The sequence below is a fragment of the Colobus angolensis genome, unplaced genomic scaffold (genome assembly GCF_000951035.1).
Source record: "Colobus angolensis palliatus isolate OR3802 unplaced genomic scaffold, Cang.pa_1.0 Scaffold6, whole genome shotgun sequence".
Taxonomy (NCBI): Eukaryota; Metazoa; Chordata; class Mammalia; order Primates; family Cercopithecidae; genus Colobus; species Colobus angolensis.
In genome coordinates this window covers 27005419-27022441 of record NW_012119598.1, presented here as the reverse complement: position 1 = coordinate 27022441, position 17023 = coordinate 27005419, and the positions used below count along the sequence as shown (strand labels likewise).

The 17023-nt window shown below is 36.5% G+C and overlaps 1 protein-coding gene across 1 annotated transcript in view; it reads left to right on the top strand.

The window, feature by feature from the left end:
* The window catches only part of SLC17A1 (solute carrier family 17 (organic anion transporter), member 1), a 61568-nt gene that overhangs the window by 13958 nt on the left and 30587 nt on the right, over nt 1-17023 (top strand). Inside the window, exons 7-11 of the mRNA XM_011962816.1 lie at nt 4678-4796; nt 4899-5060; nt 6117-6249; nt 6342-6489; nt 10660-10750. Coding sequence (XP_011818206.1) covers nt 4678-4796; nt 4899-5060; nt 6117-6249; nt 6342-6489; nt 10660-10750 — 653 coding nt within the window. The remainder of the gene's footprint in view (nt 1-4677; nt 4797-4898; nt 5061-6116; nt 6250-6341; nt 6490-10659; nt 10751-17023) is intronic.

Genomic DNA, 17023 nt, shown 5'->3' with positions numbered 1-17023 from the left:
TAGCCTGAGGAAGAGAAAACTTGAGAAAACATACCTTGTAGGACTTTCATATAAATAAAATGCAGATCTGTTTTGAATTACAAAACCAACCCAAATATGCAGAAGTTATGGGGAAGCGGGGGAGCAGGGGAGAGGTTTCAGCTCCATATAAGGAAAACTTTGGAATAACTAATGCTGCCCAACATTGCTGATCAAGGGTTGAATGACATCTAATATTTATGTTGTATTTCTGTGATAAGATCATGTACAGCAATGTATGCCACTTACAGTTATCTGTGGCTTCATGAAACTCAAACGAAGCTGTTACACAACTACACATTGTACTATGATAATAGCTTTACTGTGAAGTCCCTCACATGTTTCTACCTTATCACTAAGAATCGAGGAAAAGAGATTAAATGACAGCTGTTTAGGAATTCAGGTGTCTGCCTCCCACAACCCTTTTACTGGAAATTACATGATGTCCACATATGTCAAATGACCTGTTCGTTAGTGGCAGAGGGAAAACTAAAACCAAGATTGTTTTAAAATTCCATTTGAATATTCCTGCCAATAAAGTTGAACAAATCTGAATAGATACTGTTTTAAAGAATAAGACAATAACTGTATTTAAGCAGCTGATAATTGCTGGAGATTAGCAAATAGAGTAAATTGAGTCACAGACTTACATTTGCACTTAAAATGGCCTGGGCAGTTGGCCGCAGTGGCTCATGCCCGTAATCCCAGCACTTTGGGATGCTGAGGTGGGTGGATCACCTACAGTCAGGAGTTTGAGACCAGTCTGGCCAACATGGTGAAACCCTGTCTCTACTAAAAATACAAAAAATTAGCTGGGTGTGGTGGTGGCCGCCTGTAATCTCATCTACGCGGGAGGCTGAGGCAGGAGAATCACTTGAATCCAGGAGGCGGAGGTTGCAGTGCGCCGAGATCATGCCATTGCACTCCAGCCTGGGCAACAAGAGTGAAACTCTGTCTCAAAAAAAAAAAAAAAAAATGCCTATCTATCCTGCTATATTTGTCTCCTAAAGACTATTTCAAACTCCTTAACTCTTCTCAAATCTCTAAAATGATTCCCTTTCCCTGTCTTCTATCTCAACTAACCTCCCTTTGACCATTGAAATCATTGCATAATCTGTCTGTACCCATTGCCTACATTTCCTAGCATCTCACACTCTCCTTAACTCACATGTGATTAGTGTCTGTGCCATCAAACACAGCTGTTGCCAAGATCACTTATGGCTTCTGTCACAGCTGCCCTGAGGCCAGGCCAGAGGGCCCTTGCCCTGGATTCCACATTGTGGAGAGCCCATTCTAGCCCCTCTCTAGCTAGGCTCTCTTCATAGGGCAGGTGCCAACAGTAGGCTCTGTAGAGCTCATGACTCTGCTTCTAATTATTATACCTGGAATGTGTTGCTTAAATAGAACCAAGGCTATTGGTTATATTGGAAAAGACCAGCAGGGTTCTTCCCAATATCCATTGAATTGGGGAGTGACCAAGGGAGGTAGGAGGCACTATTTGCACAAGATATGAATGGTACACCATTGGGGAAGGCAAGGGTTTCCACATATATCCATTCAAAGTACCTAGCAAAGTGGGAATGGATCTGGGTAGGAATGGGTCAAGCTTCAGACTAGTCACCAGAGATTTGTGTTCAGAATTCTAAATTTAAACATGACTCTTCAGGTTATTTTTTTTTCCCTTTGGCTTCTTTCAAAATTGTCTTTGATTTATTGAAGTTGAATATTATATTGTAACTGAAAATCAAGTTAGTTGCTTACCACATGTACAGTCCAATTAACAAGAGTGGGGGCTGGTACAAGAAAAGTGGATTTATTCCAAAGCTAACTTGGGGAAGGGAAACAAAATTTCTTGCTTTTAAATGTGCCGTTTCACCTTTGGAGCTGAAGTGGCAAAAAAAAAAAAAAAAAAAAGTGAGCATTTTCATAAGGTAGGAGAGGAAATGAGCAAGGGCAGGGGCCCCCTTGCTACCAGGCAGTTATCTACTGCACAGTTGAGGTGGCACTTTCATGGACGGAAGTAGGTTGAAAAAGTGGCCAAAAAGGGCATGTTTTCCATATGCTCTCCTGGTGGAAGGAAGTTCCAAGGCCACTCCTGGAGAGTGGAAGTTCTGAGGCCATGCCCTAGAGATGAAAGTTCCCTGGCAATTTGGTCTGCAGATTGACTGTCAGCTCTGGAGGAGAGCTATGTCTTGAAGCACGTAGTTAGGAGAATTTTTCCTATAGCGAATGTCTGGTGAGGGGAGGAGGTGAAACGTTGTATTTGCATTTCTGAAGGGCTAAGTTGGAAATGAGAAGCAAGAGGAAAAGGGGAAAGGCGTGGCCGGGCGCGGTGGCTCAAGCCTGTAATCCCAGCACTTTGGGAGGCCGAGACGGGCGGATCACAAGGTCAAAGGCAAAAAGATGAGAAAAATTTTAAAAAAATAGTAATTCATTCCCTTTTTCTTAAAAAACTCGGGACATTTGGTTACAACATGTCAGGTTGTAACTTTTTTTTTTTTTTATTTATTCTTCTTGGCATTCTCTGGGCTTCTTATATCTGTGGTTTGAAGTTTATTATTAATTTTAAGAAATTCTCAGTAACTATTGCTTTAAATATTTTTTCTATTTTTTTCTTTCCCCTCCTTCCCTTCCTCTCTCCCTCCCTCCTTCCCTTCCTTCCTTACCCCCTCCCTCCCTCCCTTCCTTGCTTTTTCTTTCTTTCTTCCTTTCTTTCTCTTCCTTCCTTTTTTTCTCTTTCTCTCTTTCTCTATTTCTTTCTTTCTTCCGGTATGTTTCTTTACAAGTATATTACACCTTGTGGCATTTTTTTGTTACATGTATATTACAGCTTTTATAATTGTCCTACGATTCTTAGATATTCCTTTTTTTTTTTTTTTTTTTGTGAGATGGAGTCTTGCTTTTGTCACCCAGCCTGGAGTGCAATGGCATTATCTCAGCTCAGTGCAACCTCAACCTCCTGGATTTAAGTGCTTCTCCTGCCTCAACCCCCTGAGTAGCTGGGATTACAGGGGCACATCACTACGCCCAGCTAATTTTTTTGTATTTTTAGAAGCAACAGGGTTTCACCATGTTGACCAGGCTGGTCACGAACTCCTGACCTCAGGTGATCTGCCCGCCTAGGCCTTCCAAAGTGTTGGGATTACAGGCGTGAGCCACCACGCCCAGACCATTCTGTCTTTTTAGTTCTTTTTTCTGTCTTTGCAATTCAGTTTTAGAAATTTCTATAGCCATTTTATCAAGTTCACTGATTTTTTCTTGGTCATGTCTAGTCTACTGATGCATCAAAGGCATTCTTTATTTCTATTATAGTATTTTTATTTCCAGCAGCCCAGCCTCCCCATCTAGGGGTGTAGTTTCTCCCTAAACAATATAATTCATGCTTACAGGTAAACTACCACTCACTAACATTTATGTCCCACAAATAATTTGATCTTTCCAAGTCTCAGTTGCTCATTTTGAAAAAGAGATAATAAATAGTATTATATGAATTTTTGGGGAGTTGATTGAATAAAATAGTTTTTGTTCTTTTTTATCCACTACAAAGTCGACTCCGTAAAGGCAGGGATTTTTGTCTGTTTTATTCATTGCTGTATCCCCAGTACTTAAAATAGGTGCATGGTAAATAATAGGCACTTAGTATTTGTTAAATGAATGCAAGTCTTCTGGAAGACTGACTGGTGAGCACTATATACTTCCTGTCCCAACAGAGAATTCCTCACAGTCAAGTTATTCATATAAAAACTCATGTAAATAACTTGTCAAACTCTTATAGAACTCCAACAATCCCTGAAGTCTGGGCTATATCTCAGGTACATGGCTGAGGCTATGCTGTCAAAACTGGGTCATAATAGCAAAGACATGGAGTCAACCTAAATGCCCATTAATGATAGACTGGATAAACAAAATGTGGTACATATACACCATTGAATACTATGCAGCCATAAAAAGAATGAGATCATGTCCTTTGCAGGGAAATGAATGGAGCTGGGGGGCCATTCTCCTTAGCAAACTAACACAGTAACAGAAAACTAAATACCGCTTGTTCTCATTTATAAATGGGAGCTAAATGATGAGAACACATGAACACATAGAGGGGAACAACACACACTGAGGAGAACAACCTCTACCACTGGGTAGAGGGTGGGAAGAGGGAGAGGATCAGGAAAAATAACTAATGGATACTAGGCTTAATGCCTGGGTGATGAAATAATCTGTACAATAAATCCCTATGACACAAGTTTACCTGTATAACTAACCTGCACATGTATCCCTGAACTTAAACATTATAAACACAACAAAACAAAACAACTGGGCAATTGTCAAGCCCTGAGCAGACTCAGCTGTGCCATATTCTTATGATAAACACATGAGGAATTTGAAAAGATGAGGGCCTGAGGGCAGGCAGGCCCAGATGTCATGAGTGGAGGGGGCAGAGGATAGGAGATCAGGAAAGGGCATAGGCCTTACCCTATTTCTAGCAGGGAGAGGACCCTGTGGATAAAAGGAGGACTATGAAAAACATAAGCCTTGTTGCAAAGTTTCAAAAAAGAAACAGGAGGTCCAGGTTCTCAGACTAATATATTGAAAAATGCGAATTTGGGAAAGAGATCCACTACAAACAGAAACTTCCAATTCTAACTTATCCTGCTTTGATAGGTGCTTGTGGCTGTGCTCTATGTCTTCTCTGGTTCATTCTGTTTTATGATGACCCCAAGGACCACCCATGTATAAGCATCAGTGAAAAGGAATACATCACATCCTCCCTGGTCCAGCAGGTAGAGCACAGTTCTCCATATTGGCATCTCCAAGATTCTACTCCAAACTAAACATGTTCCAGTTTGTTCTAATGTGCTAATTATTAATGAATTTCTTTCCAGGTCAGTTCAAGTAGACAATCTCTGCCTATCAAGGCTATGCTTAAATCGCTTCCAGTCTGGGCTATTTTCATTGGTACTTTTGCTTTTTTCTGGTCACATATCATCACGACACTATACACGCCACTGTTTATCAACTCCACGCTTCATGTTAATATAAAAGAGGTAAGTATACTATTTGTTCTGTTTTTAACTTCGTGAAAGACTCTGTGTACATTTTTTTGTCTCTAATGACCCTAGTCTCAGCTCTTGCCAACTCCTCACACTGTCTGGCTACTGCTCCTCACCTGAAAATTAACTGTTTCTGCTCTTTATATGAACATTGCCCAAAACAGAAGGCGTTGATACAGACACAAGTGTCTGGCACTCCAGCAGCAGTGTACATGCATCTGTGTTTCCACATATTCCCCATCTCCCATTTACTGTGTGATTCCCTTTGTATATTACTTAAGGCTCAACACCACCATTCCCTACAGAGACTGGGGGCCTCCTATGAAAGTCACTTAGCCAGGCCCTGTCACTCTGCCAAGCTTTTACCAATCCTCTCCAAGGTAAAGCAATGAGTCTGGGCTATGAAAACAAGACTCAAGTCTTGCTTTGGAAGGACTGGCATACCCATTACTCATCTGGCTTGGAGAATCACTGATACGGGCAAACTCCTATTATTCGAAACCCCAGACAAAACAAGACTCCTTTAGAAATGGAGTCTGTCTGGGCTTACCACTTGCCGCATTCTGTAATGAACTTCCAGTAAACCAGCCTAGGGCCCAGCATAACAGTAAGGTCTTATAAACTCTCTCTGACTCAATTTTATACTTCATGAAACCCTGAAGTTGTTGTGAGGATTAGTAGCAGCTGGTCCAGTGTAAGCACTATACGCATGTCCGTAATTGTCATCTTTATCCTCTCTTACCATTTTCCTCAGGGCCAGTATTTCCCATTCCTGATGTAGTCTTCCTTCTCTATTAGCCAGTGCTTTTATGTTTCATGATACTGAAATTGGAAGATTTGACAAGTTATGATAAATATTACTGACCTCAAAGCTATTTTTCTCTTTCTTTTGGGTAATGTGATCCCAGCAGTAATTCTGGTATTGTATATTGATGGTTTCCTATATGAAAGTACTCATTTTAGATAATAAATTTTAGCATAGGGATTACTCTGTGTGTCAGTACTGCTTTACCCATCAAACTCACTCCAAGAATAATGTTTCCTCTTCAGAATGGGTTTCTGTCTTCCCTTCCTTATTTGTTTGGTTGGATCTGTGGTATCCTAGTAGGTCAGTTATCAGACTTCTTCCTGACCAGGAATATTCTCAGCGTAATTGCTGTCCGGAAACTCTTCACAGCAGCAGGTAAGCAACAGCCAGAACATTTAAGCACTTGGGAGATATTTCTCCCCTGTCTTTAGGATGCACCTAACTATGTTGTCTGAATCACTCCCCAGGATTTCTCCTTCCGGCAATCTTTGGTGTATGCCTGCCTTTCCTGAGTTCCAGCTTCTACGGCATTGTCATTTTCCTAATACTTGCTGGTGCAACAGGCAGCTTTTGCTTGGGTGGAGTACTTATAAATGGCTTGGATATCGCTCCCAGGTAGGATTTGTTTATACACTTTTTTTAAACCTTTAACAAATAAATGTTGTATATATTTATTGTGTATAACATGATGATTTAAAATATGGATACTTTGTGGAATGGCTAAAATTGAGCAAAGTAACATATGCATTACCTCACACACTTAGCATTTTTTTGTGTGTGTGGGAACACAAAATTTACTCTTAGGAATTTTCAAGAATATAATATGTTGTTTCATGCTATAGTCACTGTGTTATGCAATAGATCTCTTAAGCTTATTCGTCATATATAAATAAAGTTTGGTATCTTTTGGCTAATATCTCACTCCCAGTGCCTAGTAATCACTATTCTACTCTACTTCTGAGTCCAATTTTGTAAGATTCCACATGTAACTAAGATCATGCAGTGTTTGTCTTTCTGTGTCTGACTTATTTCACTTAAATTAATGTCCTCCAAGTTCATTCAAGTTGTCACAAATGACTTGATATCCTTCATTTTTAGGCTGAATAGTATCCCATTGTGTATATTATCACGTTTGTTATCCCGTTCGTCTGCTGATGGACACTTAGGTTGATCCTATATCTTGGCTATTGTGAATAGTGCTGCAATGAACATGGTAGTGCAGATATCTCTTTAGACATTCTCACTTCATTTCCTTTGTATAGACACTCAGGAGTGGAATTGCTGGATCATATAGTGGTTCTACTTTTAATTTTTTGAGGAACATCCATACTGTTTTCCATAACTGCTGTACTAATTTATATACCCACCAATGGTATGCAAAAGTTCCCCTTTTTTCCACATTCCCACCAACACTTATCTTTTGTATTTTTGATAACAGACACTCTAATGGGTGTAGAGGGATATCTCATTGTGGTTTTAATTTGAATTTCCCTGATGATTAATGGTGTTGGGCATTTTTTTCATACACCTGTTGATAGTATATCTTTGTTTTTTGAGAAATGACTATTCAGGTCCTTTGCCCATTTTTTAATTGGGTTGTTTTCTTGTTACAGAGTTTGAGTTCCTAGTATTCTTTGGATATTAACCACTTATTATACGTATAGTCTGCAAATATTTTCTCCTATTCTTCAGGTTGTCTCTTCACTCTGTTGATTGTTTCTTTTCCTGTGCAGAAGATGTTTAGTTTGATATAATCCCATTTGTCTGTCTTTGCTTTCAGTGCTTGTGCTTTTGTGATCCTAACCCAAAAATCATTGCCCAGGTCAAAGTCATAGAGCTTGTCCCCTGTGTTTTCTTCTAGTAGTTTTACAGTTTCAGGTCTTATGTTTAAGTCTTTAATCCATTTTGAGTTGATTTTTATATATGGCATGAGATAAGTCTAATTCCATTCTTCTGCATGTGGATACCCGGTTGTTCCAACAGCATTTATTGAAGAGATCATCCTTCTTCCATGGTGTGTTCTTGGCACCAAACTGTCAAAAATCAATTCACCCTAAATGTTGGATTTATTTCTGGACTCTCTATTCTGCTCCATTGGTCTATGTATCTATTTTCATTCTAGTATCTTGTCATTTTGATTATTAAAACTTTGAAGTATATTTTGAAGTCAGATAGTGTGATGCCTCCAGTTTTGTTATTTTGGCTCAAGATTACTTTGGTTATTTGGGACCTTTTGTACTTCCATAGAAATTGTAAGATTGTTTTTCTATTTCTGGGAAAAATGTCATTGGAATTTTGATAAGGATTGCATTGAATCTTTAGATTGCTTTGAATTGCACAGACATTTTAACAACATTAATTCTTCCTATTCATAAGCACAGGATATCTTTACATTTGTTTGTGTCTTCTTCAATATCTTCCACTAACGTTTTAGTTTTCATTGTGGTCTTTCACCCATTCAGTTAAAGTTATTTTAAGAATTTTTTTCTTGTAACTATTATATATGGGATTGTTTCATTGATTTTGTGTGTGTGTGTGTGTGGATAGTTCATTGTAACTAGGGAGAGTTTTTAAAAATCTTTTTCTTTCTTAAATCCAAGCTCTCAAAAGCATTTTTAAAAGTCGTTAGTTTTTGTATAAATTTAAGGTGTGCAAATATAATTTTGTTAAGTGGGTGTATTATGTAGTGGTGAAGCCTGGGTTTTTAGGGTAACCATTACCTGAATAATGTACATCGTACATATTAAGTAATTTTTTAACCCTCACCCTTCTCCCACTCTTCCAAGTCTCTAATGTCTGTTATTCTACACTCTGTCAATGTGGATAAGTTATTTAGTTCTTACTTTATAACTGAGAACTTGCAGTATTTGGTTTTCTGTTTCTGAGTTGTTTTACTTAAGACAAAGGCCTCTATTTCCATCGATGATGCGGAAAAAGACATTATTTCATTCTTTTTTAGGGCAGAGTAGTATTCCATTGTGCATATGTACCACATTTTCCTCATCCAATCATCTGTTGATGGACACTTAGGTTGATATATTTGCTATTGTGAATAGTATTGCAATAAACACATGAGTGCAGATATCTTTTTGATACAATAATATCTTTTCCTTTGAGTAGACACCCAGTAGCAGAAATGCAGGATCTAATGGTAGTTCTATTTGTAGTTCTTTGAGAAATCTCCATACTGTTTTCCATAGAGGTTGTACTAATTTACATTTCCACTAACAGTGTATAAGTATTGCTTTTTCTGTGCATCTTCATCAACATCTGTTGTTTTTTGACTTGAATAATAATAATTCTGACTGGCATAAGATGCTATTTCATCATTGTTTTAGTTTGCACTACCCCTGAGGATTAGTGATGTTGAAAGTTTTTTTATATGCTTATTGTCCATTTGTATGTCTTCTTTTGAAAATGGCTATTTATGTCCTTTTCCCACTTTTTAAATGCGGTTATTTATATTTTGTTGTTGTTAAGTTGGAGTTCCTTGTTAATTCTGAGTTTTTCTAAAAAATATTCTTTTTATTTCAATAGCTTTTGAGATACAAGTGGTTTTTGGTTACATGGATGAATTGACAGTGGTGATGTCTAAGATTTTAGTGCATCCATCAGAGGAATAGTGTACATTGTACCCAATATGTGGTTTTTTATCCCTTGCCCCTCCTCCCATTTTCCCCCCTCTGAGTCTCCGCAGTTCATTATATCACTCTGTATGCCTTTGTATACCCATAGCTTAGCTCCCACTTATAAGTGAAAACATATGGCATTTGGTGGCAAACATATGAAAAAATGCTCCACATCACTAATTATCAGGGAAATGCATATCATAACTACAATGTGATACCACCTTACTCCTGCAAGAATGGTCATAATTAAAAAACAAAATAATAATAGATGTTGGCGTGGGTGTGGTGGAAAGGGAACACCTTTACACTGCTGGTGGGAATGTAAACTAGTACAACCACTATGGAAGACAGTGTGGAGATTCTTTAAAGAACTAGAAGTAGAAATGCCATTTGATCCAGCAATCCCACTACTGGGTATCTACCCAAAGGAAAAGAAGTCATTATATGAAAAAGACACTTGCACATGCATGTTTATAGCAGCACAATTTGCAACTGCAGAAATATGGAACCAGCCTAAATCCCCATCAAACAATAAGTAGATAATGAAAATGTGGTTATATATATATTATGGAATACTACTCAGCCATGAAAACAAACAAAATAATGCCATTCACAGTTACCTGGATTCATTTGCTGCAGTTTCACTGCTTTTATAGCTCATTTCATGCTGGAATTGGTTTGAGCTTCCAGGATTGGCCAATCATAGTTGCTTGTAAACTAGGCTTCTGGTTTCCTTGCCTGAGTATTGGAAACAATTTTGTAGGTCAGTAGCTCTGGGCCTATGAGAGTAAACCAGGTGAACAAAGCCCTTCAATTTTTTATTAACCCCAAACAGTTCCCATTACCAAAACATATCACCTTCTGAATTTCTCAATGGAACTTACATATTTTCTAATTCTACTGGGTTTCACTCTAAATATAATCCCATTTTATTAATATCATCGTATCCTTTACTGCTAAAGACAACCTTTCTGACTCTGTGGTGACACTGGAAAGTTGCCTATATTCATATACTTTTTCTAACATCTTAATGGAATTTGAGAAGTAGGAATTTGCAAAATGAGCAGTCATCTCTCTTAAATTTCATTTGATTAGGTTGGCATTTCCTGCAGTATTTGTACTACTTTACATTTGTGTATTATTCTTTTATGTATAGATATTTTGGATTTATTAAAGCATGTTCAACTTTAAGTGGAATGCTAGGAGGACTGATTGCTTCCACTTTGACTGGATTGATCCTTAGGCAGGTAAGAAACATACAGACATGTAGTTACTTTTCCAATATTAATTGTATAGAGAAAGATTATGCATAGGAAAGATTGCAGAGAAGATGCCAGAAGGAGATGACTTATGAGTTTTTGCATCATATGAAAATAAACTTGGTCAAATCAGGCATCTCTCCAAATCTACAAATAATACAATTTCTATCTCATTATTTGTCAATTAGATATGTAGAGAACTCTTTAGTAATTGGCCATTGGTACAGAAGTGGACTTCTTTTATTTTTAGTAATGAATATGTGGATTGATCAGCACAGGTATTTGACTGGCTGAGTGGTAATATAAGTAACAAGATACAGTTTTCTCAAAGAAAGAGTGAAAAATCACAAGTAAATACAGTTAAACATTGACCAAAATTTGACTATGAAGGCAGACTTCTGTTTTTGCAAGTGTCATGGACAAAGTTAGCTGAAATTTTCCTGTTAAGGACACTTAAAATGCCCTATCAAATTGTAACAGTTATTTTAAATGCATGCCTCATTTGCAAAAAAAGTAAAGCAAAAGAATACTTCAGAGATTAAAAATGAAAGAATAGTTTGATTCCAGAGAGGTAAATAACCACTGAAACCACTGGCTGCCTTGGGTGTTTGCCTATTCTGGATAATCTATGTCTTCAGTTATAATGAACAAGCAGAAGATAAGAGATAATATCCTAAAGCCACAAATAAGAAGAGTCAGAATGGAAATGCTGGCATAAATCTGTACTCACAAAGGACTACACCTTCCTACCACTAGCACCATGTGGATCACATATAAACTTTATTTGGAGGAATGCTTTCAACAAAAGGAATGGTAGTGTGTAGATAATTCCTCCAAATGCTCCTTATCCCAAAGTTGGGACAGGGAGAGATGGTCTGCATCCACCATGGCCACATTTCCCATAAAGAGGAATCTTCCACCACCACAATGTCTGTATTTATGGTATTAGAAAAGAAGAAAACATCACTAGAATCATAGAAACTCCCTGGTCAGAGAAGTGGCCTCATTAGAAATGGGGAACACCAGGTGGCCATGGTCTGTTTCCTCCCTCTGAGCGTAGTGCCTTTATTCTTCCATTGAGTTTACTCAGGTGTGCAGAGCTAACTTCCAAAAGCTGTTAGTGGAGCTAATTTTTCTGCAAACATCCAAGATGTGGAAGGAAATGTGACTCCAGAACTGTTCAAAGTTGTCTCTGCCTAGTAAGTTAACTTAGACAGTTCTCATCTGCCCCGCCTCAGCTTTAAAAGGAGAGAAAAACTGAATACTCTTCTGAGCATTTGAAATTTGAATGAATCAAATATTTGGTGACCAGAAGGCAAGCCTGGGAAGTCAATTATTGCAGCTGCAATAACTTTTCTGGTTCTCTTCTTGGGCATTTCCCCACTTCTTTGAAGTTAGATGTATTCTTGTAAGTTATTTTGGCCAATGAAATATGAGAGGAAGTGATACATGTGAATTCTGAGAAGCATTAGAAACCAAGAGGCCATTCTTTCCCTTTGATGCAACAACTAGTATTATTCAGAAGGATGACTGCAAGGCTACTAACCAGGATCCAGAAATCCAGGTTATATGGAGCATAACTCCTAGCCAACCTAATATGTACCTTTTGTGTAAACAAAAAACCAAATTTCTGTCATTAAAAGCCACTAAGACTTGAGGGTATTGGTTACTATACTATAACCTACTCTATTCTTGACCTGTCAAGATCTATCCAGAATGAATCCCAGGAAGAAAAAATGGTAAAAATACAGAATATATGGCATGACATGGGGTAATCCAGTCAGAAAACCCAACATACAACTAACTGGAGTCCCAGAAGATGAAGAGAGAAAATAGGGCAGAGGCTATGTATGAAGAGAAAATGATTGTTTTCTAGTTTTCCAGAAATACAGAAATTCACATCTTTAAGAAGCCTAGTAATCACAAGTAGGATGAAAAAGAAACCAGAAATTGCAGAAAAGCAAAGACAAAAAGAATGTCATACAAGCAATCAGAGGAATCAGAAAGATTGCCTCCAAATGAGCAACAGATAGACTGGTCTCTGACTTCTCAAACTCAAGAAAGGAAGACAGAACACAATAAAATTACATCTTCGGTCTGCTTAGTGAAAATAACTACCAACTTAAATTTGTAAACAGTGAAAATATTTGCCAAAAGAAAGACAACATGTTTCAAGCCAACAAAAACAGGGAATTCAATTCACCAATGGACGTTTAAAAGTGTTTTTAGGTTTAAAGAAAGAAAATTAGAGATGCAGGAAAAAAATGAAGATCAGCAAAAGTGGTAAATAAGCAGACAAATCCACTTATTCACCTATTTGTTTTATTGGGTAAACAAAAGTAATGCCCTGAGGAGTTTAAAAAACACTATATACAAAATATAAAATAAACAATAATAAGAGTAAATAAGTCAAGAGAAGATAAATGGAGCAAAGTATTTGAAAGACTTCATGCTGTCTTGCCAGAGGATAAAAGTACTAAGAGATTGATACATGAAGAAAACATGTTGTAATTTCTAATCTAATAATTTAAAAAATAGAAAAGGTACATCAATTTCAAAGTAATAAAGACAAAAATGAAATGATAAAAATACCTTATCTAAAAGAAGGCAAAAAAAGTAGAGAAAAAGCAACATAGAACAAGAGGTGCAAATATAAAACAATCAAAATAATTTGGTAAACTAGACATGCCAGCAGCTACTTTAAATAAGCTAAAAGCTCTAACTAAAAACAAAAGGCGGCCATATTGGATTAAGAAATGAAGCTTAACTCTGTGCTGCTTTCATGTTAATATATAATGAAATATAAAGCAACAGAAAAGTTGAAATTAACAGAGAAAACATTCTACGCAATTTTTAGCTAAAAAGCTGATGAGGCTATGTTGATCTCAGAGGACACCTTAAGACAAACAGTATTACTAGAAATGACAACAATCACTTCATAAAGATATATGACTCAATTCACTGAGAAATATGTATACACATATTTTTATGTATATGTATATATACATACACATGTATGTATATTTGCTGTGGGAATTTTGTGTGTATAAATATGTATACACACAAACACACATATATATACACACACATATATACACATACACACACACACAACATGGAACATTTCTCTCTGAGATTGGAGTATGAAAAAAATGCCTGCTGTCACTATTTATTAATACTAAACTTTTTACTATGTCCTAATGAATGAAATAAGATGCAGAAATATGAAAAAAAGAAGAAATATCATTAACATTTTTCTAGGTGGCATTCAAAAAAAATCAGAAGATTAACACTACTTATAAGTTATTAGAATTAATAAGTAGGTTTTGGAATTTATAGAGTAAATCTATAAATATACATTGTTTTCTAAATACCTGAATAAAGATTGTGAAAATAAAAATTTTTAAAAGGATACTATTTTCAACACCATAATAAAAATCGTATATCTAAGAATAAATTTAATGAATTACTCATATGATCTCCACAAAGAAAACCATAAGTGAGAGACTTGAAAGAAATTTTTTAAAAACTAGGTAAATGGAGGGAGATGCCATTTTTATATACTAAAAGACTCAAAATTATAAATATCTTCTCATTCCCCTAATGAGCTGTAGATTCAATGAAATCCCAATCAAAACCTTAAGTTACTTTGTGGAAATTGAAAAGACTTTTATATAACTGACATGTGTTCACAAAGGGCCAAGAACAGTTAACTAAGAGAATCTTGAAGAAGACAAACTGGAATATTTGTTCTACCTAATATTAAGATACATTACAAAGCTATGAAAATAAATACCTTATGGTATTGGCACAAGTAGTAGACCAATAGAACTGAAGAAAGAGTGTAGAAAGATCCCACATATATGGACATTTAATTTATGACAGAACAGTGCCACCTTTGTCGTAAAGAAAGGGCTTATAAAATGGTACTGGGTTAAAGGAATATCATTATGAAGAAAAATAAAATTTAACTTATCTCAACATACAAAAATATGAAGTAGAGGTGGATTGCACATCTAAAAATTGTAGGCAAAATATAAAGTTTCTAGAATATAATTCAGAGGAATATTTTCATGATCTGACAGACAGAATTATTTCTTAAAAAGGGCACTAAAAGCACTAACATAAAGAACAAGACAACAAATTTGATTGCATTAAAATTAAGAACTTCTGTTCCTCAAAATATACCAACAATAGAATAAGTAACCATCAAGTTTGAAAAGATATTTACAACACATAAAACTAACCAAGGGCTTTTAATAAAAATACGTAGTTACTACAAATCAATAAGAAAATGAGAAAAAAAAGAGATGTAAGTAGGCACTTTACAAGGTGAAATCCAAATAGCTAATAAATATAGTAAAAGACAAATTAAAAACCACAACTTGCTCACACTACACACCCACTAGATTGGTGGTCTATAATACCAAGGGTAAGTAATGATGTGCTGAAAAGCAAAATTAATAACAAATGCTGGAATTGTAAATTAATACAACACTTCTGAGCACAGATTTACCTAGTGAAGCTTAGGTTATGCAATCTTTATGATTCAGTAATTTCACTCCAAGATAAATGAATCTATACACACTGAGGAACATATACAAAAAAAAAATGTTTATACTATGAGGTTGCCAGATTTTGAAATAAAAAAGAAAAAACCCAAGAAGATGAAGACTGCCCAGTTAGATTTGACTTTCAGATAAACAAGAAATAATACAGGACTTTGCTTCATTACCAAAACGCATGGGACATATTTGTACTACCAAGTTACTCATTGTTTATCTGAAATTCAAATTTAATTAAACATCCTATTTTTCTCACAATCCTCTCATAGCAACATTGTTTAAAATAGTCCCGAAGTTCTTCAAAAATGATGATTACAGGCTCACACCTGTAATCCCAGCACTTCGGGAGGCTGAAGCGGGTGGATCACCTGAGGTCAGGAGTTTGAGACCAGCCTGGACAACATGGTGAAACCCCATCTCTACTAAAAATACAAAAAATTAGCCAGACGTGGTGGCATGTGCCTGTAATCCCAGCTACTCAGGAGGCTGAGGCAGGAGAATTGCTTGAACCCGGGAGGCAGAGGTAGCAGTGAGTTGAGATTGAGCCACTGCACTCCAGCCTGGGCTACAGAGTGAGACTCTGTCTCAATTAAATTAAATTAAATTAAATTAAATTAAATTAAATTAAATAGTCCCATTGAGGCAACAGTCAAAAATTGTCAAGAAAACTATTTTTAGGGATACAAGACCATATAATGCCTCACACTTTAGGGGAAATAAACTATTTAGAGAAGTTAAAAAAAAAAAAAAACAGGAGATGTAATCAGAAAATGAGTGGAAAATAATAGCATCAATTATCTTGATTATATTTTCGTTATCTTAAAATTAAGGATAGAAGAAAAGAAAAAAAAAGAAAGACTATCCATAATAATCAATACTAAAAAGTTTTTAAGAAATGCCAAAACAGGGCCAGGTGCAGTGGGTCATGCCTGTAATCCCAACACTTTGGGAGGCCGAGGTTGGGCGGATTGCTTGAGCCCAGGAGTTCAAGACTAGCCTGGACAACATGGCAAAACCTCATCTCTATTAAAAAATAAAAAAATAAAAAATAAAACATTAACTGCAAATGGCGGCACGTGCCTGTAGTCCCAGCGAGGAGGCTGAGGTGGGAAGATCACCGGAGTCTGGGAGTTCGAGGCTGCAGTGAACCATGATTGTGCCATTGAGCTCTAGGCTACAATACAGAGTGAGACCCTGTTTCCAAAAAAAAAAAAAGAAGAAGAAGAAAGAACAGAAAAGAAAAAAATAAATGCCAAAATATGAACTGTTTGTTTGCATAGGGATGGGTATGGAGACAGAAGATAGGACCAAAAGGAAATGAGAGCCTGCCAAATATTAGCCCTATTATGAAAAAGATAAATGTTGATAAAATTTATACATCCTTTTCAATTTATACAGTTCAATATGTATCTACTATAAATAGATATATTTAGCTATGTATTCTTAAATCTCTATAGCTATATCTTTTGATCTACCTATCAAGATAGCTATTTCAACTTGAGCATGCATCTGAAGAATGATGTTTAAAGAGTAATACAGATAACTTTTATAAACCAGTAGAAGAAAACTCATTCTCTTCAAAATGAATCCAAAACTTAAAAAAAAATAAAGCGCCGGGCGTGGTGGCTCAAGCCTGTAATCCCAGCACTTTGGGAGGCCGAGACGGGCGGATCACGAGGTCAGGAGATCGAGACCA